This window comes from Lissotriton vulgaris, chromosome 3_1, assembly GCF_964263255.1.
Source record: "Lissotriton vulgaris chromosome 3_1, aLisVul1.2, whole genome shotgun sequence".
Lineage (NCBI taxonomy): Eukaryota > Metazoa > Chordata > Amphibia > Caudata > Salamandridae > Lissotriton > Lissotriton vulgaris.
The window spans coordinates 956,314,884-956,339,994 of NC_141689.1; the positions used below are offsets into that span (position 1 = coordinate 956,314,884).

The 25,111-nt window shown below is 39.4% G+C and overlaps 1 protein-coding gene across 1 annotated transcript in view; it reads left to right on the forward strand.

Annotated features, from left to right (window-relative positions):
- The window catches only part of RASEF (RAS and EF-hand domain containing), a 336,005-nt gene that overhangs the window by 129,488 nt on the left and 181,406 nt on the right, over positions 1 to 25,111 (forward strand). Inside the window, exon 3 of the mRNA XM_086961323.1 lies at positions 23,295 to 23,385. Within this exon, the coding sequence (XP_086817449.1) occupies positions 23,295 to 23,385 (91 nt within the window). The remainder of the gene's footprint in view (positions 1 to 23,294; positions 23,386 to 25,111) is intronic.

Sequence of the window (25,111 nt, forward strand, 5' to 3'; positions counted from 1 at the left end):
TGCTTAATTGAACTGGCTGAAATGTTTCAATTGAAAGTGCTGATCGTACATCATCCTGTTACAGCTTAAATATGTGCACAAGGTGAATGACAGCAAAGGACATATGTTGATTTAAAATGTTGCATTATATTGCATTGTAACACTTATATAACTTTTGCTGCCCTTGTGTGGGGCACTTACCTACATGGGTAGCATGTTACACTGTGTAGTGTTCACGGCAGGAAGGATGGTGAGCCCATTTTGATCCTGTGTGGTTAATCCATGTTGTACGTGAAGACCAAGGTGTGACTATCGTGTTAAATGCTATGCAGTGCTTAGGAGTGTGAAGGATGAAGAAATATGTGCTAGCAGCACCATGTATGTTTTTCAGGAAACTGGCAGTTTTGTAGTCCTCTGCAGGACTTATTTTGGTATTTCGTATAATCATAGTAGACTGTATTGGGGTGTCCGTTCTGAGATTTGTAGTTCAGAGTTTATGATCTTGACCAGACATAGGCTTGAGAAAGATATTGTGGCTAGGTCTGCTGGGATGGACTTTGCTATTATGATTCCATATCTGATTGCCATTGTGAGATGGCACAAGCAATAATAGCATGTAAACATGTGGGACCCATAGTGGTGGACTAAATTACAGCCTTCCATTGGACAGTCGAAAGTGGCAGATTGCTTCTGGTTTTCCAAGCCTTTCCGGTTGGTGATGGGTTGTTTATTGCTGTGGTGTGGTATAGTAATAGCTGATGAACATGACTTACAGGGCTTATGTCTTATGTCAGTATAAGAGAGTCAAGCAGTGTAAGAAATTGTTTTGCTGGTTTTGGGGCATAAAACCCTACTCAAGCAGAAACCAAAATCCTTATCAGGGTTAAGCCGTAAGCAAACCCTAAATTAACTTGTGCTTAACCCTCTGGTAGCTTGGACCAGAGCAGTCAGGCTTAATTTAGAGACAATGTGTAAAGTATTTGTGCAACACCTCAAACAGTAACACAGTGAAAACACACAGCATAATGACCACACACTAGATTTTGAAAATTTGATTATTCTTTAATAAATAAAAGGAGACCAAAACAACAAAAGTCCAATCAGTAGAACCAGTGAAATGCAGGTTTAAATGTTTCAGTAATTATAGCGCTAAAAAGCAAAAACTCCAGCGATATCTGGTCAAGCCCAGCCAGGACAAAGTCACAAGTTCAGGCCAACCACGGTGGAGTGCTTGCCCGCTATGGGAGACCAGTAAGTTCCGCTGAACAAGAGTACCATAAAATCCTGGTTTGCAGAGCATTACGAAGTCCCATGCCAAGGATGCATCATGCAGCCAAGGAGATGCTTTGGTTCTGAAAAGCTATGGAGCTCTGATGTTTGTGATGTGAAGTCTGGTGTCGGGATGCATTGTGCAGTTGTGGTTATGCATCGGTTCTGAAGAACTGTGGAGCTGTGATGTGAGGACCTGCATCATCGTCGAGGCTGCCATTAACAAGAGAATTGCGATGCGAGGGCCTGCATCGTGAAAATGTTGCACGGGCAGCAGTTGCAATGTGAGCTGCAATGTCGATAAGGATTCCCTTGGGAGAACCTTCACAGCAGAGATGATGCACCTGTTCTGCTCAGGGTTGTACCACTCAGCAGAGGAGATGCTTCCTTTCTGCTGTGTCACAGATGGGCTGGTAGAGTATCTTTAGGCCCACTTCCAAGGCTCCAGGACTGGGGTGACACCTCTTAGAAGGGTAGGACTCACAGATGTAAGAGGCCAGGTGCTGGATTTAAGATTGTTGGAGCCTTCCGTTCCCGAGGCTCTCGTCTGGAGGCCAAACAACTTGTCCTTGAAGTGATTTTGGGGTCCTGGGTTCAACAGAAAGAAGAGGAGCAGTCCTTCTCTCGAGGCAAGAGGGTAGCAGGCCAAATGTCAGCACAAAAGGGCAGCAGTTTCTTTGGAGCAACAGTCCAGCAGAGTGGCAGTCGTTTCAGCAGCACAGCAGTCCTTCTTGGCAGAGTATCCACAACTCCAGAAGTTTACTTAAGGTGTGGTGTCTGAGGTCCAATATTTATATCTGGTGCCCTTCCTCTGGAAGGAGGGAGTAGCTTCTAGAAATTCTGTTTGGAGTGCACAGGCTTCCTGCATGCCTGCCCTGTCTACAGGGGGTATGCAACCCTTAGCGTGGAGGCAGGACACATCCTTTTCAAGTGTAATAGGGTTGTGCCCAGCTCTACCCTCCCATTCTGCCAGTAATATCCCAAGCACACCTAAGCTCTCTATTGTGTGAGACTGACTATAAGGAATGCACAAATCCAAACTGTCAGCTACGCCCATTCTTGTGACCCAGTGAGAGTCTACAGGCACTAAATGGCTACGTCAGGAAAAAAGGCATTTGTTTAAAAGTGCCATTTTCAAAATTGTAATTTAAAATCCGATTTTACCATGGAAGAGGGTTTTTCATTGCAGTTCCAAACACACCAAACATGAACTGGCACCTGTATCCATTTAGAAGTTACAGCTTATTAAATGTAATAAGGAAACTTCAATCATATCCTATAGAAGAGGTAGACCTTGTAATAGTGAAAACAAATGTAAAAAATGTTCACTACCAGAATATGTAAAACTTAAACATCTTTTTAAATACTGCGCCCTGCCTTTTGGGCTGTCCATGGCATACCCTAGCATACCCTAGCAGTGCTTTATATGTATACAGATGGAAGGTTTGGGCCTGATAAAAGGTTTATTCTGCCACGTCGAAATGTCAGTTTAATATTGTGCACACATGCTGCAATGGCGGATCTTAGACGTGTTTAAAGGATTACTTAAGTGGGTGGCACGTAGCATTTCATTTATAAGCCCTGGCTACATGTAGTACCATTTTACTAGGGAGTAAATTAAATATGGCAATTGGGTATAAGCTAATGTTACTATGGTTTAAGGAGTGAGCACGTGCACTTTGGCACTGGTTATCAGTGATTAAATGTGCAGAGTCTTAAGGACAGCAAAAACTAAATCAGCATAAAACAAGAGGAGGAAGGCGAAAGATTTGGGGGACGTACACCGTAAAGCTGACAGGTCTAACATGCAGTATAAGGGAGGTATTATTCAACCTGTATGGGTTACAGTTGACTGCCCAACCACTGAGTCTTATGGTATTAATATTAGTAAGGGCCAGGAAAATTAACATTACTATGTGATACCCAGACTATGCCTAGGTCAGTCCTTCATAATTTACTTAGACATGGAAAGTTGTTTACTTGTTTGATTGTTCTGTATTTGTGCACTGTAGGCAACAGATTGTACCTGAAGGACTGATTCCTAATCTGGGTTCTTTCCTAAGGTTATGGCATGATGTTGGGACACTATAGAAATACAATTGTGGTCATCATCTTTTGTTCAGAAAACCAAAGATATAAGGGGTACTGTAGCCCTAGGGTCCATTAGTAGAATATTGCAAGTCACTTAAGACTTCTGTGCAAATGTCAAGGAATGAGGCTGCAAGTAAAGGTCTCAGATGTCTGCGGTGATTTGCATTATCCTTAAATCTTACTGCAGGGATTATATTTTTCCTAAGAACACAAATATGGTCGCACAAGCACCATTTTCCCAATCCGATTTAACATTTTTGACCTCTTGCTCATTGTAGTGAACAATACTATGTTTTTAGAAATGAACAACACATATGTACAGTTCTTCTTACTCATAGTGGAATAAATATGTATAGTACTCCGGTCCCCCAGATTTCATAACGATACGTGCGAGGAAATAGGCCGAGATATCACCACTTCCATTTTTACTCATAAAGGTTCAGCTATAAGAAAAGCACTGTCCTCTCCTTCTGTGAGTATATTCCAGGATATTTTTTAAATACATTAAATTGAATTAACTGACTGTTACATTAGTCCTCGTTTAGATACCTTATCCTGGGTTGACAATAAACGTATATGTCGATTAGGATATATACTGTTTATTCCACAGATTGCTGACAGCAGTATGAATATGGCTTCAGCACCTGCAAACCCATGTCACCACCTTACCATAGCTCTTTGGTGTTCATAGGGCAACTGTACCAATATTCAATTTAGTGTGCAAGAAAGCTAAAAAACGTCCAGACTCTGAATTAGACTAAGGCCCTAATTATGATACGTCTAAAATAGAGTGCGACGTTTATTGTACTTGATATATTCCAATACAGCGGCGATTTTATCTTCAAGTAGCAATCAGTTATCATTAATGCCCTCAAATGGGGCTTCACATGAGCAGTTTAGTGCTTACCACATCAACATTTGCATGTCCTGTTATTTATCAGTCCTTTTGTTCCTGATAAATTACGGCAGGTGTGATCTGCGAATATTCACCCAGGGACAAATCTGGGGGATGCAGGACAAAACTCATAATTAAGAAATATAAAGTAGTGCGTTTATCCCCCAATGAACCAATCCTTCTGCTGGTTCGTCAGTCAATGTTCTGGGGCAAAACCTTCATTAATGTTGCTTTTGTCTGGATCCTAGTAATTGTCCCAGACCCCCACCACAGAACCCACTTTTCACCCTACAACAGCACCACCTTAACATAAGTGTTGGCCCCCATTGAATATGGGTCATAAATTAGAACACTGGGATTCGTTCCATGATCCAGAATGTGGAGTTGCATCAGGTTTAAAAAAAATAAAACTTGCCTCCCTAAGACCACCTTAAATAAATGAAGTCTCTTCAAGAGGCCTGGTGGACAGTCCCTGATGTTTAGCTGTGCTCCAAGAGTCACTAGTTGCCGCTCATACACTTTTCAGTAGGAAATCAGCCTCAGCATTCTGTCATGTCATTACAGACTCTCTGATGCTCTGGCTGGCCATAGAATGTTCCCTCAGTGAAAGCACACAGACAGAGCAAACCACATAGGCAAACACTAATCAATATTTAAACTCCCAAAGCATAACAATCAGTGCTTTGATTAAAAAATATAACTTCTGTAAAGCAAAGTTAACGCTTAGTGCGACTACAGGTAATTTTTTCTTTTGCCAAGCAGCATAGAAATACTGATTGCGCGCCATGCGAGGGTTACAAGTGGATTATGTAAATTGAACATAAATACATAAACTCACTGCTTGTAAGTGGCAGTAAAATGTAATTTAATGTAATTAACTTTAATGTAAGTCACAGTGAAAAGCTGCTTTCGCCCAGAACGTGTGAAACGTGCAGAAGGTTATAAAACAAACACTTGTTTTAAGACTTGGATCTCACCTCAATTTTCGAGGGCGCAGTGTGAGGTGACCCTGGTGCTTTAAACAATAAAGATCGCATAAATGAGGACAACATATTTAAAAAAATAAATTAAAAAAAAAGAAACATGCAGAAGGTTTCCTATTTTTGAGTATTTGAAGTCAAGCAGCACAATAAATAAATATTCTGTCACAAATGTATCTATAGCATTTAATGACTGAACCTTACAGGAACAAACATCAGAAGTAAAAGCTGATAAAAGTTCTATTACATTTCTTAAACAGTAGTATGTTGCAGTAGTAACACATCCTTATTATTGATTAAGAAAATATTATAATTGTAACTCAGCTCAGTCGCCTACCTATTCGATGCTGTACTGGTTCTGGCAACTAGCAAAGTCGTGTCACAACCCTACGGTGATGAGGTGTTTGTAAAGTAGCAATGCAATCTTCTACATTTACTTATTTTGGTTGCATAGTCAAAGTCACAAAAGGACTGTGATGAGAAAATTAAAGGCAGATTTTATATAATGTTTACTTTCTTCCAGGTATTGTTAAAAAATTAATAGTGGAAAATGTAGTTATGGTTAAGACCGTCACAGGATTTTTTTTTTATCTGCTAAAAGCCTTGACCATTGACACAGGTTGATGAACCTACAAATTATTTGATTGAAGGCCAGTGTGTTCAGTTCAGATATTGCATTTCAATCTTTTACAGTTAAACGAAAGGGACACTACCATTGGGCCCATCTTGAAACCTTCACCTTTTCAAAAGAAGTGAAAAATGTGTATGCCTTTCAATGCTGAATGGGATTTAGCTCCCCAAGTTGAAGGATGTTGCAGATGATGGAAACATGCATCTCTCTCCTTAGTCACTTTTTCCCCTCTCTCCTTTACACCAAAAACCAAGTTTGGCTCATGATAACAATTAGGCATGTATGTCTTGTCTCAAATACTGTATTATCATCTAAACTGGTCTAAAAAATGATTGCTAGGCAAACAGACTGTGTGTAAACTTTGTAGGTGGAGCCACATCAGGCAAACACTCCACTACCTCTATTTCAACACCATGATCACATTTAAGGTTTTGTGTACTCCTCTACATGGAGCATAATTGAAAAACGAAACCTGTATGCTGCATAAACTGGTAGTTCACTATACCCCAAGAAGAGCCCTTCACTCAAAGCTCTAACAATCATTCAAGAGGATGAAACCTAGAATAAGGTCTTGAAATGAAAATGATGATGGTCTTTTTTGGTAAATGTATTTTGTTTATAAGGAGTACTAATTCAGATAAAGAAACAGTGAACAGTGCCATTCATTCTCGTCGCTTGTCTGCCCCCGCTTTCTGTTAAATGTTCCCTCCCATTCGATACAAACTTGTAATGCAGAGATGGAACATTACAATGGAGGGCCACACACCTCCCTTTTCAACAACAATTAGAGCAAGATTTCTACTATAATTACATATTTATTAAAATCACCATGTACATTTCTCTAAGGGTATACTTACCAATATAGGGCTAAAACACTAACAAAACAGTTAAGGAGTATTAAAAAAGTCTTAACGACAAATACATACTTATTAGGAATCTTCTGAAACAGAAGCAAAAGACGCATACTCTACTTTAGTGCTAAGCAATAACAGCGTAAAGATTTTAAATAATAATTACATCTCATAATCTAAAAATTTTACAAGTGTTGGCTTGCTTTTTTGATTCACCCTTGATACAACTTTATTTGAGTCAACTCTTGATCTGGAATAAGAGTTGCCATCAAATACATGTACAGGACTTAAGACTTTCCTCTTTAATTAAGCTGTCTTCCCTTTTTTATCTCCCTCCACACTGGGTTCGCGCTGGGACACTCTTTTGAGTAGCTGTGAGCATTACAAAATTCTATAACATAACATCATCTCCTTATGGCACCCCATCTTTATCACCACAATCAATCACAGAAGGAACACAGTAATCTGCTGTTAGATCACAATTCACATTAAACAAAAATGGCATCTGTATTTTCTGAGTTAGATGGAATCCGACTCACCTTTAAAACCAAAAATAGATATCATATTTAAATTCCATTTTAAGTCACCTTCCACTTGTACCACCCAATTTGAGAGTTCAACAACTTTGAGGGGCCTTGTCCATTAAGAGCCATCTCCCTGACATCTCAAAGGTAACCTGGCTTGCACCTAAATTCCATCACAGGTCTCACTACCTGAGACGCGTCTCTTCCATGTTTTTTCTTATGTCAAAAGCATGTAATTCTTATACTTAGTTACCTTTTCACTTAATTTGCCAAGAATGGCCTCTTGAGCCTTCTCTTGAAGTCCTGCCTTACCTATTTTTTTCTTAAGCCAGCACGGAGCAAGACATATGCTAGGTTTGCACCCTCTCAATAGTTCAAATGGGGTAAACCCTGTAACAGAATTAGCGATTGTATGGTAGTAAAATGGCCATTAACCTCTTCGCCGCTAATGACAAGGGTAACTCGTCATGCTCTTTTCATTGATTTCAATGGAAATTCAATGAAAAGAAAAATATTGCCTTAGCAGCCAAGTGGTTAATGCTTTCCGCCATTCCAACTGTCAACTAACTGCTAGCTGCACAGACTCTTTGATCACCTTATTAAATCGTTAACCTTGACCATTTGATTCTGGATGGCACACAGCTATTTTTATGGATTACACCCCATCTTTCCAAGTATGCTTTGAACTTAGCACTGGTAAATTATGGACCATTATCTGTAACTAGAAACTTAGGGATTTGCTCCCTGTAAAATATGCCTTCTAAGTAAATGGTTATTTTATCAGATGCCACACTTACCACAAATCTCATCTCCGGCCATTAAAAAAATTATTCCACAATGACAATGGAAGAAGTTTCTCTTCTAGATAGTTCAACAAATTATCCAAAGATGTCCAATCCCACCTTCCTTCAAGATTTTTAGAGTAGTGCTATCGGAAAAGAGGGTAGGACACATGGCTTGGTAGATTCATCCCTTTACAACAAAGCTTATGAATCCCTACAAATTGTTAGACATTTAGGTTTCAGGTCGGCAAAGTAAACACCCTGTCCAAGCAGTAGTCACAATCCTAGTCAGGGTAAGTCAGATACACAACCTTAATTAACCTGTGCTCAACCTCTGTTAGCTTGGCACAGAGCAGTCAGGCTTAACTTAGAGGCATTGTGTAAAGTATTTGTGCACATTTTAATTACAGTACCACAGTGAAAACACCACAAAAAGACTCCACGACAGTTTGGAAAACTAGAAAATATGTATCTGAGTAAAACAGGACCAAACTGACAAAACTCCAATAAGTAGATGTCGAGATATGAATGTTTAAAGAGTAAATGCAAAAACAGTGCTTTGAAGTCAATAGTGGTCAAAAGGTTATTTGAGGTTGCGAGGGACCAGTACAGATCCAAAGTTCAGGCGATGGAGGGCTGGCTGGCTACAGAACCCATGCAGGGCACGCTGAAAAAGTACCTTGTATGGAGCAAAGCGTCTATGTCGAAAGCATGATACACTGGAATTTTCCCATCAGTCGGGTCACTGCAATGGAAATGAGCCCTGCAGACGGTGTTGAAGGATCTGTGCTGTGCTGTCATTGAACCTCGCAGTCGGGACCCGTGTCATCATCAAATTGGCACTGCAATGGAGGACACTGTGTCAGTTACGATCTGTGTAAAGGGGCCACTGTAGCTGCAGAACCCAATTCTGAGGCTAAGGACTGGAGGGAGTACCCCAGTCCAGGGTTGGACTCATAGATTGCAGAGTCCAGCAGCACCAGCATAGATGCAAGATATTTGTTGTGTCCATTAGACTTCAGAAAACAGGTGGCAAGCCAGCAAGCCCTTGGAGAAGTTTGGAATCAAAGATGTAGAGAGCAGGTCCAGTCACTCACTCATAGGCAAGAAGCAGCAGCACAACACAACAGAGCAGGTAGAAAAGTTGCAGTCCCTCCTAAAGCACAATAATCAGCAGGCAGCAGGCAACCACAGCAATGAAGGTAGCAAAGTGTCAGTCCCTCCTATAGCATAACAGCTTTCCTTCCAGGCTGAGTGTCCTTGGTTCCAGCAAAAATTCTGATTTGGTGGTGTCAGAGGTCAAATACTTATAATAAAATGCACCTTTGAAGTGGCAGAGACATCAATGAGGCAGTTGAAGATCACAAGGTCCCTGCCCTGTCTCCAGTCACACTACAGTGGGGTATGCAGCTCTTTGTGTGGGGGCAGGTACTGTCCTATTAAGGTGCAAACTATCTCAGGAAGGCTCATCAGCCTGGTGATGGTCGATCAGGATTTAAATGTCAAAACCCAGCTCCCTTTGTATGACTGTCTAGATTGAATGTACAAAGCCCCGCTGTCACACTATGGAGCATCCTTCAATTTGAATAGCTTCAGTGCCGATATTGCCTTTTCAGAGGTAAGCCCGTATACAAATAACCATGCCGCTTACTCCTGCAACAGCGGAAGTAAATATTTTGTAATATGCTGGCAGATATTTCAGTTTGATTTTTTTATCCGTGCTACAGATCACGCCACTGGCTGTTATAATAAAGATGCAGGAATCCAATGTAGAAATAGGATTTATTATCATAAATGATAACAACATCAAAGATATCCGGTAACCACGAAGTCCAGCCTTCAACTGCTCTGGAACTGCACAGCACAAACCTAAGACTCTAGAATATCAATAGAGTCAAGACTAGGTTTGTGCCCTAAAGGCATATTAACATAGCAACAATCATCATAACACATCTTCCCCCTTTAATCTAAAAAAAATATATAAAATATAAATAATAATAAAGTAAAATAAAAAAATATATAGGAGAAGGGAAAAATCTGATAACCATATTGGTTTCGTTCGTAAACGTTTAGTGTCAGATGAGCACACATTCTCTTGAACAGTATCTTTACAAGAAGGCACAACAGCTAAATCTTTACCGTTGACACTGATATCATTGTTGTTAAGATTGTTGTCAACTACTTCAGTATTGTTATTAAGATCATTGTCATTATTATCAACTACTACAGAATTATCCAGAACAACTTCCATAAAATCATTATTCTTCTTGACAGCAGTATCTTTATACAAATCCTTATTCCCTTTGAGTATGGCAATTTTACTTAAATTCAAAACTTTCCCATTAGCAAGCTTTACTGCATTCTTCAATACCTCCTTCACTATAAAAGGTCCCATATACTGACTTTCACCTTTCGATACTCTCCATGGTTTTTTCACTTTTACTAGCATACCAAATTGAACAATAGGATCTGGCCTAGGATTACTCCTTAAATCAAAACTGTGTTTGTTAACAAATGGGATTTCTCCATTCTCTTCTTAACTTTACTAAGATCCACTTGACATCTGTAAGATGAAATTAACCAAGATGGATTAACCTTAGATCTTGGTAACCGACCCCTCATAATTTTGAAAGGGGCACAATCAGTCATGTTATTAGGAGTGATCCTATATTTCCAAACACTCTTCATCACTTGATTTTCCCATTTTTCATCATCAACACCAAACATTTGTATTGCTCCTTTCAAAACTCTGTTGAACCTCTCTATTATTCCATTACCGCTTGGATTGTATAAAGAGGTGGTACAATGTTTAACACCAGTTTTCAAAAAATAATCCTTAGCGTTGTTGGATAAGAACTGAACACCATTGTCAGTAATCGCACGATGGGTAAGCCCTCCTCACATAAAATTTCATCAAAAAAAAACAATACACTGTCTGTATCAACTGTCCTCACAATTTTTATAACAGGCCATTTAGAAAATAAATCAATGGCAGCAATAATATACTTATTCATTGGACCAATATGACCCATAATGTCCATTGCAATAGATTCCCAGGGACCATCAGGGACAACATGACCTTTCAAATTAGGTTTCAAAGTTTTCAATGACTTGTCAGAATTCGCACAATGAACACAATTCCTGACAATGCGTTCAACAAAAATGTCCATACCAGGCCACCAGAATAATCTCTTAACTGACTGCTTAGTTCTATAAATACCATTGTGAGACTCATGACCATGCTCTACAATAATATTCCTCATACCCACAGGAGGAATAGCTTTCTCACCTCTCCAAACAATGTCATCCGAGAGAGATAGTTCACTTCTTACTTCCCAAAATCCTTTCAAATCAGGAAGAAGATTCTTTTTACTGGGCCAACCCTCAACCGTGAACTTCTTAACACTTTGTAACACAGTGTCTTTACAAAATTCAATTTTCCAATCATCCAATTTGATAGGTAAAGAACCCTCATCATGAGCAAGAGCAATATTGAATTCACACCATAAATCCTGAACACATTCCTTGAGGGGAAGAGGAAACCTAGACAAAATATCTGCAGTAACATTATCACGTCCAGGAACATATACAATTTTGTAAACAAAATCCGGCAATCTCATGGATAGATGCGCAATTCTGGCAGAAGCTCTAATCATGCCATCAGTAGTGAGTAAGCGTATTAAAGGTTTGTGGTCAGATCTAATTTCACACTCCTTCCCCCATACGAAAACTCTAAAATGTTCCAAAGCCCATACAACAGCCAGAGTTTCCATCTCTATGGTAGAGTATTTCATTTCAGGAGGAGATAAAGCCCTAGATGCGTAAGCAATTACTACTTCACTATTTTTTCCAACTTTTTGAGTCAAATCTGCGCCTAAACCTTTTGCACTGGCATCCGTAGTAATAACACAAGATAGTTTAGGATCAAAACTATTGAGTGTGGCAGCTTTTCCAATAGCAGCTTTCACATCAATAAATTCCTTTTCACACTCCGAGTCCCACACAAATGTGTTCCTATTTTTTAACAACTGTCTAATATTAATTACTCTGCACGAAAAATTGCGGACAAACTTTGAGTAAAATTCAGTCAAGCCTAGAAATGACCTAACGTCATCTTTTGAATTTGGTGAAGGAGCGAATTGAATGGCTTCTACCAGATCCGGTTTGGGTTTGATACCTTCTTCACAGAGAACAGGACCAAGATAAGTAACAGATTTAACACAAAGCTTACACTTTGAATGCTTAACAGTAAGTCCATTCATTGAAAGTTTGTTCAAAACCATTTCTAACACTTCATCATGAGCAGACTTGTCATCACTGAAAACCAAAATATCATCTTGGAAACAGACAATGTTCTTACAATCACTAAATAAATTATGCATGATTTGCTGAAAAACAGCAGCAGCAGAGGCGAGGCCAAACGGCATCCTCTTAAATTGAAAGCATCCGAAAGGAGTTATAAATGCAGTGTATTTTTTACTGAGTGTTTTGATCCAAGACAATCTGATGATAAGTCAATGCAAGAAAAAAAATTGCTTTGCCAATTGAGCCCAACATCTCATTTATACGAGGAAGAGGAAATTGATCCACAACGATATTATTATTTAAATGACGAAGGTCAATACATAGCCTAATATTACCATTGGATTGTCTGGCTACAACGATGGGCGAAACCCACTCAGATGACTCAATTTTCTCTATGATATCATTCTCAACTAACTTTTTGAGTTCTTTTTGTACCTCATCCCTCACTGTAATAGGAATATTTCTGGCCTTATAAATCTTTGGAGAAGCATTTTCTTTTAAAACTATTTTATGTTTAAAATTATCCAATTTCCCAATACTGTCCTTAAAAACCTCAGGGAATTTAGCCAACATAGTATTACTACATTGACTAGAATCCCCAATGACCATTACTGGTTCTGGACCGTTGGGGTTAAGGACAATATCAAGTTTACCTTGATCGAACCATCCTAAAACTGAAGGTCCACTTTTGGATACATGTAATTTAGCAGTACATTCACGGCCTTTAAATTTGAACACTAGAACTCTAAACCCAATGATGTCAATCTTTCCACCTGAATAACCAATTGGATTAATGTCAGCGGGAAATAATGAAGGACTAAGTTTGTCTACAAATTTGGATTTCCATACCCCTTTGTTAACAATAGAGTATGGAGAACCCGAATCTGCATAGATCTGTATTTCTACACCTCCAATCATCATATCACATATAGGTTTTTTCTTTATCAAGTCATCATCTAAATTCAAAATAACAGGAGAATGGTCCAAAATATTCAACATGTAAGACTTTTCAAAACGTTCTTCTTTGTGGTCAGTATCACTATCACAAGAATCGCCCTCTTCAACACATTTAACTTTCTTAGAGCTGCGTTTTTTACAAGCTTTAGCTATATGACCAAAACCCCCACACACACAGCATTTCTGTTTGATAGCCGGGCAACCTTTGAAATTGGCCAAGTGTGAACTGCTATCACACCTATAACATCTCAGCTTGTTATTATCGCTAGTACGACTTTTTGTAGAGTAATTAATTTTTTATAGGCACTTTGTGTTTTTGAAGCATCAACTTTCGCAATGACATTCTGTTTAATGTTCTCCTCATGTTTGACTTCTTTGGCACTTCTACAGGACATTTCCGCTTTTCTGACAATAGCAAGAATGTCTTCCAGTTTAGAATCACCATTCACCCAAAGTCTGTCTTGTATTGAATTATCCTTTACATGCATGACGACTTGATCCCTGATTAAATCTTCTTGTAAACCTCCAAATTGACAATCCAATGAGAGTGTTCTTAAGGCAGATACATAGTTGTCAACTGATTCATCAGTATTCTGCTTTCTTTGAAAAAATTTGTAGCGGAGAATGCCAATACAAACTTTAGGGGCGAAATAACGATCAAAGTCATCAATAGCTGCTGTAAATACATTCTGATCGCTTTGGGCATTTGGTTGTAACCTTTAAGTCCCTCCGGACCAACAGAATGTAAAAAAATTCCCTTTTTCTCAGCAGCAGACATTTTGCCTTTAGCGTCCAGAGTATCAATATAGTTAATAAAATAGGCCTTCCATTCTGGCCATTGCATGCAGGGAGTACTTCCTGCCGGCCAAAAACACTGTGGAGGTGACAAATTGTAGCCCTGCAAAGTAGACATGTCAAATGTAGTAAAGTATGTACAGAGAATTCCAAGTAAGTATCCGTATTTAAGAATGCTCCGTGAGAATTTGAAATAACAAGTAGACTTTCAATATTGTATAAAATGTCTTAATAAAGACTCAGGGTAGTTTGTACAATAAATGGTAATGATAAATAAAGAAAACGCTCACCGAAAATCCCAAGTACTTGAGCAATTTCGACCTGGTCACGGAGATCGTTGAAATCTTGAAGTTTCTAGGATACCGTAAACACAAAATGGCTGCATGTAACGTAAAACAATGTGCGTGACCATAGAGTGAAACGCGATGGCACTGAAGACTGCGCACTTACATCACAGAAGTCTTTTCCTGTACCACGCAAGAAGAACGAGTTCGCAGAATGTAGAACTCGAAACTCGGAATCCAGTTAACGCTAAGAAGCTCCTGAACTGCGGAGAAGTGACTCAGTAAAAAAAAACAGTTGCAGTGAGTTTTCTTTAAAAAAAAATAGCTGAAACTTCGTAAATATTTAAAAGGTAGCCGGAATCTGTACAAAACTTGACGTTTCTGGATATCCAATAGAATCCAAGCAAAGGTTTCTTCAAGAATGAAGAGAAAGCAAACCGGATTTAAAGTAGATGAAATCGGAGAAAAATCTGCACGAAGGAGGTTCTTAAATCACGGTGATGTTATCGCCACAATCGTCGCCAACTTTGTTATAATAGAGATGTAGAAATCCAATGTAGAAATAGGATTTATTATCATAAATGATAACAACACCAAAGATATCCGGTAACCACGAAGTCCAGCCTTCAATTGCTCTGGAACTGCATGGCACGAACCTAAGACCGCAGAACATCAACAGAGTCAAGACTAGGTTTGTTCCCTAAAGGCATATTAACCCCTTCCATGCTCATGACGAACCCCAGCCGTCATGTACTACGGTGCTCGTGTGCTGATGATGGCTGGGGTTCGTCACGGCCCGCCCCTGTTCGTGCTGTTTACAGCACAGCAGGGGAATCGCGGCCGCATCGAAGGGGTTAACATAGCAACAATCATCATAACACTGGCTCTCTCAGTTTTGATAGCATGTTTCAATTATGTGTGCTGCACATCCGTAAAAACAGACCTTATCTCCACATGACTGCCCTAGGGTGGCTGGCTTGTATGAATGGATTAGCGCTATCTATGCATTTACTAACAATGAGTTTAATGGAGATGCAGGATCTTTACTAATATTACATTGACAGCTTTATTATTGTTTCGACCACAGGCTTGTCTACTCTTGGCAGACGACCTTTTCAGTCGTGCTCTGTTATTGTAATTTGTACTTTGTATGGAGGCTCTTGTTTCATTTTACCTTACCTGCCCCATGACCAATTGTTTGCATAAACATCACGGCCCCTCGAGACTGACCTCCCCTATGTGGTAGCAGATGCCATTGGATTTTATTCACCGGGTTTCTAAATGTTCTCTTAAAATGCTTTAATTTCCCTTTTTCAGTTGTTTTCAGTACTCAACTACGATACAGATTGTAACCTCTCATTGATGGACTGACTATCCTCCCCCCCATTAAATAACTCGGGTAAGCCTCTGGCCAAGTCATTTCCTTCACTTCAGCCACAATTGTTCTGTCATGCATCTTTTCCAAATCACATATTCCTCCCCGCCTTTCCTTTCAGAATTTTGAAACAGTTGCACCTTGTGCTAATTCACCTGTAAGGTGCACTCCTTAACGCAACCTGACATGTACTTTCAAGTGTATTGATACAAACAAATGCATTGTATCCTTCACAACTGCAGTACTGTTTCTTAATCACAGGTAGTGTCATTCTTCTCCACTACTCAGTGTGGATAGAACAAGGAATAGGAGAGCGACAAGAAGCCAACTAATACATTGTGGGAGAGAGGGAGGGAACAGAAGGATGTAGCGACAAGGATCAAGGGAGGCCTAGAATAACAAGGAGCACACAGAGAAGAGCGCACTAAAGGTAAAAGGAATAGAGAAAAAAAAATATTTCTCTGATGTAAGCAGTGGAAGGATTTATTAATCACATCAAAAAGCAGAGTGAACCCTAGATGCTCCAGGGATGGGACAAGCCCAAGTATCTGGAGGAATAGGGAGGAAAGCCTTTAAACCAAGAAGGGGTAATTGACAGGGACAAGAAAACCAACCAATCGTGAGCAAGGGACGGACCCTAAACTCACACTAAGGCACACGTTTATCATAGGACGGCATTGCCCTTGAGTCATTCAAGGTGATGAAATGGCAACGCAATACTTTAGTCAGATTTACCAAGCCACACAAGGCCACCTTTAAGTAATGTGGGCCCCAGGGGATGGGGTCCCTGGAACTGATAACGGCTCTTTATTTTAAGTAGTGGCACTGGGGGATGGGGTCCCCTGGGACTAATAAGGCTTGGGAGGGCCACATGGTCCCCTCCACTTTAAAGAAAATGGCCCTGGGGGATGGGGCTCCTAGGCTCTTTTAAGGATCGGGGAGGAGGGCCAGGCGAAATCCAGGGTTGTGATATTTCATGGCTTCGTTCTTGGCATGCTAGTGAAGAAAATGCATCAGTTTCCAGAACAGCTACATCTTTCACTTTGTACATTGATAGGCAAGGGTTGCAAAGGAAAAGAAATCCCATATCATTTTGCAGAAGCAATCCTAACATTTTTAAACCCTCAACTCGGAAGAGTTTTCAATCCTGTTGTGACAAGTATTCATTTACAGATCTCAATTTTCACCTTCCACCTATTTCCAATTTTTTGGGAAGATGTTAGTAAGAATATTTCAGCATCCACCTAGATATCTCAATGCGTGTTAAGTAAACCCTTTAGAGATCCATGGAGGAATCTAGAGAAGAAGAACATCTAGTCTCAACTGTTCAGATGTTTCTTTCAGACTGTCCAAGTGAAAAGATTAGAATACCTATGTGGAATTCAACATTAGTATTACATGTGCTGGAAGGACATCCTTTTGGACATCCTTTTAAGTCTCTTGAATTAGCTGATAAAAGATTTGTTATTTTCCAAATTGCATTTGCTGGATGTGAAGAAAGTGTTATTTGTGTACATCAAGAGATATTTTTCATTTAGCACGGGAGATTCCCTCTTTGTGATGTTTAGTGCCTCAGGTTATAGAAATCAGGCTTCACAGATGACTATTAGTAGGTGGACCAACTCTAATGTTTCTTTGGCATATACCATTGCTAATCAACCTCTCCTGGGTGGCATTCAAGGGAGGCCAATGTAGAGTCTGGCAGCATCCACTGTCAGAGATCTACAGGGCAATACATTGGGCTGCCCCAATACTTTTGAGAAAATGTTCCAGACTTCAGGGTATGGGGCATGAGGAGAAGAATTTTTGGAATGATGTTCTAAATCAGTTCTATTGTGACATTGATTATGAAGGTTCATATAACATTGGGTGCAGTAGTAAGTCAGAGTTTTGTGATCTATTTGGTGTTCATGTTTTGTAACAAAGTCCTCAAGTTGTTCCCATCATTGTCGTCAATATGATGAAGTTATGACACCATCAATTGTATTCACAACTTATTTATTAGGGCAGTCTTTCATCCGACCTCCTCTTTATGCTTCTAACCGACTTATCAGTATACATAAAAAAACACAACTTTCCATTATAGAACTTATAATAATGGAATTCCCTTGGTTCTAGTTAAATCATCACAGTTTGTGTATTTAGTAATGGCTGAGACAATGATACAAGGCATAGAGGTGAGGTCTAGGATTACTTAGTGGTAATCTTCATTACTCTTAGTGCTAGCATTCACATACCCGTCATTACCATCCAATCTTCTCTCCCAACTCCATCTTCTGACAGAGGATGCTGAGCAAACCAAGCAACAAATGTGGTCCTGGAAGGATTGGGCAAGGCTTGGTGTACAACATTTTCTGGTTTGTTTTTCCTGTCTAGAGGAAGTAACAACCTCAGAACTTTTGAGCAGTATGAGGACTCTAGGACTAAAGGTATTGAAGGTCACCAGTAAGTCATCAGAGACAATTACTCACACGTAATTAAATATTTCTGTCTTTGTGAACTGTGTATATTAGACACATATAAGTTGCAATTTGTTTTGCCGGGAATCAGCCACATTTACAGATAGAAGACCTTTGCAATTTGTCCCCTAAATAAAATAGAAAAGCTAGAAACTCGAGAACCCTGCTTGTTCATTGTTCACCACACCTTTGATGGTAGTCTTGTGCTGCTGTCTTAAAATGTTGAACTCTGCCGCATTAAAATAAATGGTGGTTTTAGGGAAAAATCTCTGTATTACAGTATTTGTCAAGACTTTAGGCCACATTTCTTGTTTGGTCCTGTGAAGGCTGCAATGAGCATAATATTTCTCAGTGCATTGATGAAATAAAAACCATGCCCTAGATAGGTTTACTTGACAGTCAAATCAATAGAATGTCGGCTCTTCACTATTAGTGGCAACAATTTCAGTGAATGGCATTCATTAGACTCTGCACAATGCGAAATGTTTTCTCCATTTAAGGAAAACTATCTCTTGTAGGGCTTCTGCTCCTGAGTTTAGTGTCTGAAAGGTTTTTGTGCAGTCAAATGTCACATTGAGCCACAATGCCCTGGTCCACTTCAGGCCCTCCCACTGTCGCGCCAGCTGCAATTGCAGTACAGTCAGAACGGTGCCATAGAAGTTAAGCTTTCATGCTGTAAGCTAGGTGAGATAACGCACAAAACTCAGGCAAAGAGGTATTCAAATTACATTTAGGATCAGTAGCAGCTGGCAGGGAATGGAGGGGACAGGGGGGACAGCTTTAGGGGAAGCAGTAAGCACACAGGCTCCCCTAAGCCAATCACAACAATGAAATGCAGCACTGTGATTGGTTTGAGCATTGTGGTTCAGCGCTCACACTTACCCTGACTGTTTGGCCGGCCCAAAACAGCCAGCCAAAAAAGTCATGCGAACTTGGAGTGTGCAAACCACTCCTCTCCCTGTGCCACCATCCCCGTCCCGCCCTAACCCAGCCCGGAAACTATGTAAAATAAAATGATAATAACAACCTTATTATCAATTTATTTTTCCTGCTCTGAAAGCAGTGGGACGACGCTCCTTCCCCTTAGCGGAGAAGCCTCCCATGTTTAGAATATTCTCATTACGAGAAACTGCTGAAAACGAAAATATACATAGAAGCAGTGAGAGACTGTTTCATTTAAAGGAGATGATGTTAGTGAACAGAGTGTTGACAATTAACAGAAAAGTTTTTCATTACAATGCTAATTAAGTGATATGATTTCTAATTAACATCTGTATGTTCTTGTTTATTCACGTTTAACAACCCAGACATCCAGGTGCGAGTAATTAGACTTCAAATATCATGAAATGTCTGTACAAGGGCGATACATCTTGTATTTTGCAGGCAATTAGCAATTTGCAAATAGCATTACTGTGTTTTCTGAATCTGCTCTGTGGGTTATTAATACAGTCATTTATTGATCAGCCACTTGCTGACTAGTGGCAGGATGACTGTGGAGGTCTTAGAGGAACATTACTGTGACCTCCTTTCCATATGTTCTCTTGCTACTGTCATTGGTCCCTGCTGTGTGGGGGCTGCACATCCCTGCTCCCCAGTGGGATATTAGACCTTTACTCACTCAACTCAATTATAGTGTAGAAAGCTACCCCAACCTGGGCCCTTTGGATGGTTTGAACAATCATCAGTGAGTAAAAAAATGATTACGAGCTATGAGTAGGAATTAAATACCCTCATATAGTCATCAAAATAGTAGGAATATGCTGATAGAAAACACAGCACCCAGGTTTAGTGTCTTGTAATGCACTATCACACGTAGCCAGCATGGGTAATAGAGTGCACAGAGAAAACATTTTTCCAGGAGGAGAAACATTTTCTCTTACGCACCCGTGAAATTTAGGGGTGTTATCTATCTGTTCTGAGACTGGAAACATTTAATTAAGTCATTTTAAAAGTACCTTTACAAGTGTTGCCTGAAGGATAATGTTTAAGCTAAATGTTTAGAAGTATTTGAAATCTTCGAGTGCCCCTTGCAATTTCCTTGGACACCTTGACATTGAGTTTCCACAAATGTCAGATGGTAGAACAAGTGTGATACTGTCAGATTTCCCTTCATTGTAAATACTCTTTAGAAGTTTAAAATGTAACTTATCTAGATTCTGTACATAAGGACATGGGAAATTTAGGATCACAAGTAACTTTAATTTTGCACATCATATTTACCCATAGGTGAACCAAAACATTTGCAAATCAGGCCCCTCACATTTTGTGCACCTGGGTTAGGATTTGTAGGGCTAAATTGAGATCTTTGACTCATTTACATGCTGCCGCTGATGGCAAAGCCTATGGGAAATTACTCACCTGCCCGTTTCAAAGATCCGTGCCTAGTCAGTGCAGATTATTTTGCAGAAAGTGCTTCCACAGTAGTACACTTTCTGTGAAAATGTTTACTATTGCCCAGTTTGCCATGTGATTGTGGTATGGCGGACCAGTTGGCATATTTTTTGTTTGTTTTGAAAAACAAAAGAATAAATGCCACTAACACACTCAGAGTTTTCTCCCAGTGCTTCAGGAACTGTGGTCTATATTTCCTGCACAGGACCAATCTGTGAGGAAAAATTCCATTGGTTCCCTCAACTCAAAATGAGGCAGTATAAGAACAATGAGGGTGGAAGGGACATCTGCTGGCTTTTCAATTCCCTTGTGTGTGTTCTGATTGAACAACTGTGCAATATAACATGAAAAAAGTTGTGAATTTATACCATTTTACCTACCTGTTGCATGTTCATGCCATCGTTCCCTGCCATTACCGACTCTTTGCATATTAATTTCTTTGTCTACAGCTATATTCCACCCATTGCACATTGACGCCATTTTCTCCTGCCATTACCTATTATTTGCAAGTTGATGCTTTTAGTACGCACTGGGCCCAAAATTAAATAATATGGCTCACTGTTGCAACTGCTATCACTTACAGGGTTGAGCCCCATTCCCACGCCAATCACTTCTCCTCTAGATGACAGATCATGGTCAGAGTATTATGAGTCAAAGAGCTATTTCAGCATCACAAGCAAATACCAAATAAAATTCCAAGTTCAGATAATGATGAGAGTTTGAATACATTTTAAAAGCTTTATTCTCATTAAGAGGTTAGTATAGGTCTTTTTATTCAGTTTTTTTATTAATTATTAGTCAATAAATGGTTAGTATATTTACAGAATTCTCATAAAAATGTTTGGTTAGGACAAAATAATGAAGCCAGCGTGTTACCTAAAGAAATACACCCTATTCTAAGAGGTCACACCAGAATTTCAGAGTTAGTGGAACCTACGAAGACTTCAAGTTCAAAGGAAAAGAGTGAGATTAAAGGAGCATACAGCTTAAAACCAATATTAAGCAGCAGATTCCCGTAAAGTGTAGTTTATGAAACACAGCCAAGTCTCAGTAATCAAGTAAGTGATCCTATAGTTGCAGTAGCAATCTGTACACATAAAGCTTTAAAATGAAATAAGGATGAACAGTAGCAGCAGCAGGAACAACCCTCAGAAGGTACGTCGAAAAGCATGGAGAAAATGCATCAAAAAGGGCATTTGTTGACTAACTAGGAACACGCACTAATATAAAAGACATGAATACATGTTGCAGACATTGTATCAGGCTTCTTCCTCTCTGGTCCATTTAAAAGGCAGATCCCCTCTGTGAGCAGGTTCTGTTCTTCCTTTGCCACAAAAATACATACGGATTGTAAAGTCTTATCATGAATTAGCTACAGACATTTGTAGTTAAGGTCTGCAAACATATGCCTCAGTCCCATTGGCATTGATTGCAGGCTTGCCTATGCAAAAGATGCACAGAATGAACTATACTAACGAGAAGAAACATCTTTGGAAAAAATGCATTTCATTAATACGAACAAGAAATATTGTTTTGAATGGACAACTATTTTATTCAGGCATTATGTGAAATAGGATAAGGATTGTAAGTTTATTCATTGCAAACAATATGTTGCTTAGTAAAATAATACATTTGATTAAAACTGGAACATTCTTCACCTATGACGAACATTAAAAAGCATGTCACATTAAGGTCAGCTTTCCAAATTATTTGTGCATAGGTCAGCTGTATAAGCCTCATTTTTAGTTAAAGGAAGTTTGCTTCTTAGAATTTCTATGGCCTATACACAGAGCTTTGACTGCCTATTGCAGTTTGCACATTTAAAATGTGTGTCATTGCTATGAATTTTAAGTTAATCGTTGCACCTTTTTAATTGTTAATCTAAACAATTTGCATTTTAACTAGTCGACCTTCTTAGTGCCATTGTCTTCGGGCTTTACCTACTCTTTGGGGCAGATTTATGATGCCCTTGCGCCTCTTTGTGCCGCAATTGCGTCACTTTATTTGACGCAACGGCGGCGCAAACAATGCGCCCTATTTACAACGTGACGCATCTAGGAGATGCGTCACGTTGTAAAGCCCTGCCCCATAAGGAGGCGTTCCTGCGCAGGGGGGGGCGTTCCAGCGCAGGAACGCCTCCTGAAAGTGGCTGAGTGAAATCTATGAGATTTCACTCAGTCACTTTCAAGCCAATGCTGCGTCAAAACCCTGCGCCTGCTTGTAGCAGGTGTAGGTCTCGACACAGCATTGTGAAGATGGGGCGCCCCCGAGCCTTGCTGGAGCTGCGTCATGCTTGCGACGCAACTCCAGCAATGCGCCACCTTTCCAGCACAGATGCGTCACGCATCTGTGCCCTTTTTGCACCATGGTGCGCCGCATTGTAAATGCGGCGCACCATGGGTGTGGTGTAAATGCGGCGCACCACTGTGGCGCACATTAACTGGCGTATCCCTGGGGATGCGCCAGTTAACATAAATCTGCCCCTTTGTACTTTGTTACCTTTCTCGCCTGCCATTACCTACTCTTTGCACGTTGATGTTGTTGTCTTCTGATGTTACCTACTCTTTATAAATTGATGCCATTGTTCCTGACATTGCCCACTCTTGGCATGCTCATGCCATTGTCTTAGTTTACTTACTCTTTGGTCAACTGTATGTGCAATTGTCCATGGAAGCATATCTTTGGGGACCCTTCATCACAACCACATTTTCATTTTTTGATGTTAGGGCTCAGGATAAGGCAGCAATGCAGCTGAGTGAGTTGGAAGAGGAGATGGATCAGCGGATACAAGCTGCCGAACACAAAATAAAGACAGAGGTGAGTCTTTGCACATAATAGGGGATTAGTGGAACCAGACTGTTACATGCAAGAGGAAATTTAAACTGAGTGGTCAGTGTCCAAACAGGGGAGTGTGAGACCTTTGTAGTGAAGTGTTATAAAGCATCATTTAATTTTCACTCCACAACATGAGTCATGATGAATCTCCAGGTTTATGGGTAACCTGAAAACACCACACATCATCCAGGACAGTATGGCATCTGCTGTGACAAAGGAAATGCCAACCTGTGAAATATTGTGCAAAATTTCTTTTCAAACGTAATGCCTACAAATGTAATTTTAGTATATATATATGTGCTTTTTAAATCTTGAAGTCACTTAATAAATGCATGTTTATTCTTCTACCCGTGAAAAATCTTTTCTTGTTTTGCCCATGCCTAAATGGAGTAGTGATTATATGATATACGTGCAGCATCAGTAAAGTGAGTGGTGTAATTTCTCTGACATCATAATGGCAGAGAATGTGATATCATGTCCCTTATTGCCCCATCTTGATGCTATCGCACAATTGACCTCACTGATCACTGACCTTAAAAACAGGCCTCATTCAATTTTTCTGCACAGCCTTTATTGGAGTCTGAGCAAAGCCAAACACCTCAATGCCTATTTACAGAGATAAACTTGCACATGAGTAAATCTACATGTGTTATTTTAATCTTTCAAATAACTTTACTACTAATGGCTATTCATCATTTATGAGTGTAAAAGATACTCAAAAGTGTAGACTTGCTTGCCTTCGCCACCTGAAATAGGAGACGGAGTCAGTAAACACTCCATATATATGTCTGTAAATGTACTATTAGTAGTGATTTTACAGCAGTATTTGAAATTTCGCACACTTTTCAGAAACCCCTGCAATCAGGGCAAAGCTCTCCCAGAGGAAAGTATAGGGAACTTTTTAAAAGATAATTACAGTTAAAAGAAACTAAACATAGTTGTAAGTTAAATGTTCAGATGAAATAATTGTATCTATAAATTTTATATGTAGAATATTTCTTTTAAAAATACTGCAGCTTTAATAGATAAACTTTAAATTAAAAATGTAATTCAAGTATATTAAACTACAACAAAATTACTTTTTAAAGCTGTGTTTAAAATAATAACACTTCCATAAAGTAAAATGTTTATATTAATTACGAATTGATCATTACTAAAATGTATGTGCAGGATGAATTTGTATTAATTTAATGTCTGCTATTTTCAATTTTATTTATTTATTTTTCGATTAAAAAAAGGTTGTGAAAATATTTTTAATAAAATGATATGTATTCATATTTTTTTGCATCACAGTAAATGAATATAAATATTTAAAATGTTTAAAAAAAATAATTTACATGCATTCCTGTGGAGTTTTATTTTAAGCCACTGCCTGCATTATGGTCTATAGGAGGGTGTTATAGTACATGTGAGTGGCCATGGGTGGTGCTGGACTTACTTCAGATCTGAGCTAGAGTACATTTCCAACTGTTTTAGGTCCTTTGTATCTGTGGTAACTTTTGAAGTGCAGTTTGTAAATAGCAAAAAGGGCTTACTCTTTTTTGGGTAGGCGCACGTCCCTTCCTGAACTCCTCCCTAATCCTCCTTTACCCCACTTTACTCTTCCCTAAACCTCTCCCTTTTAATACCAATTATTCCCCATTTCCAATCCACTCCTCCATCCCTCTCACATTTATTACTAAAACACAGGTGTACATCTGCGAAGATC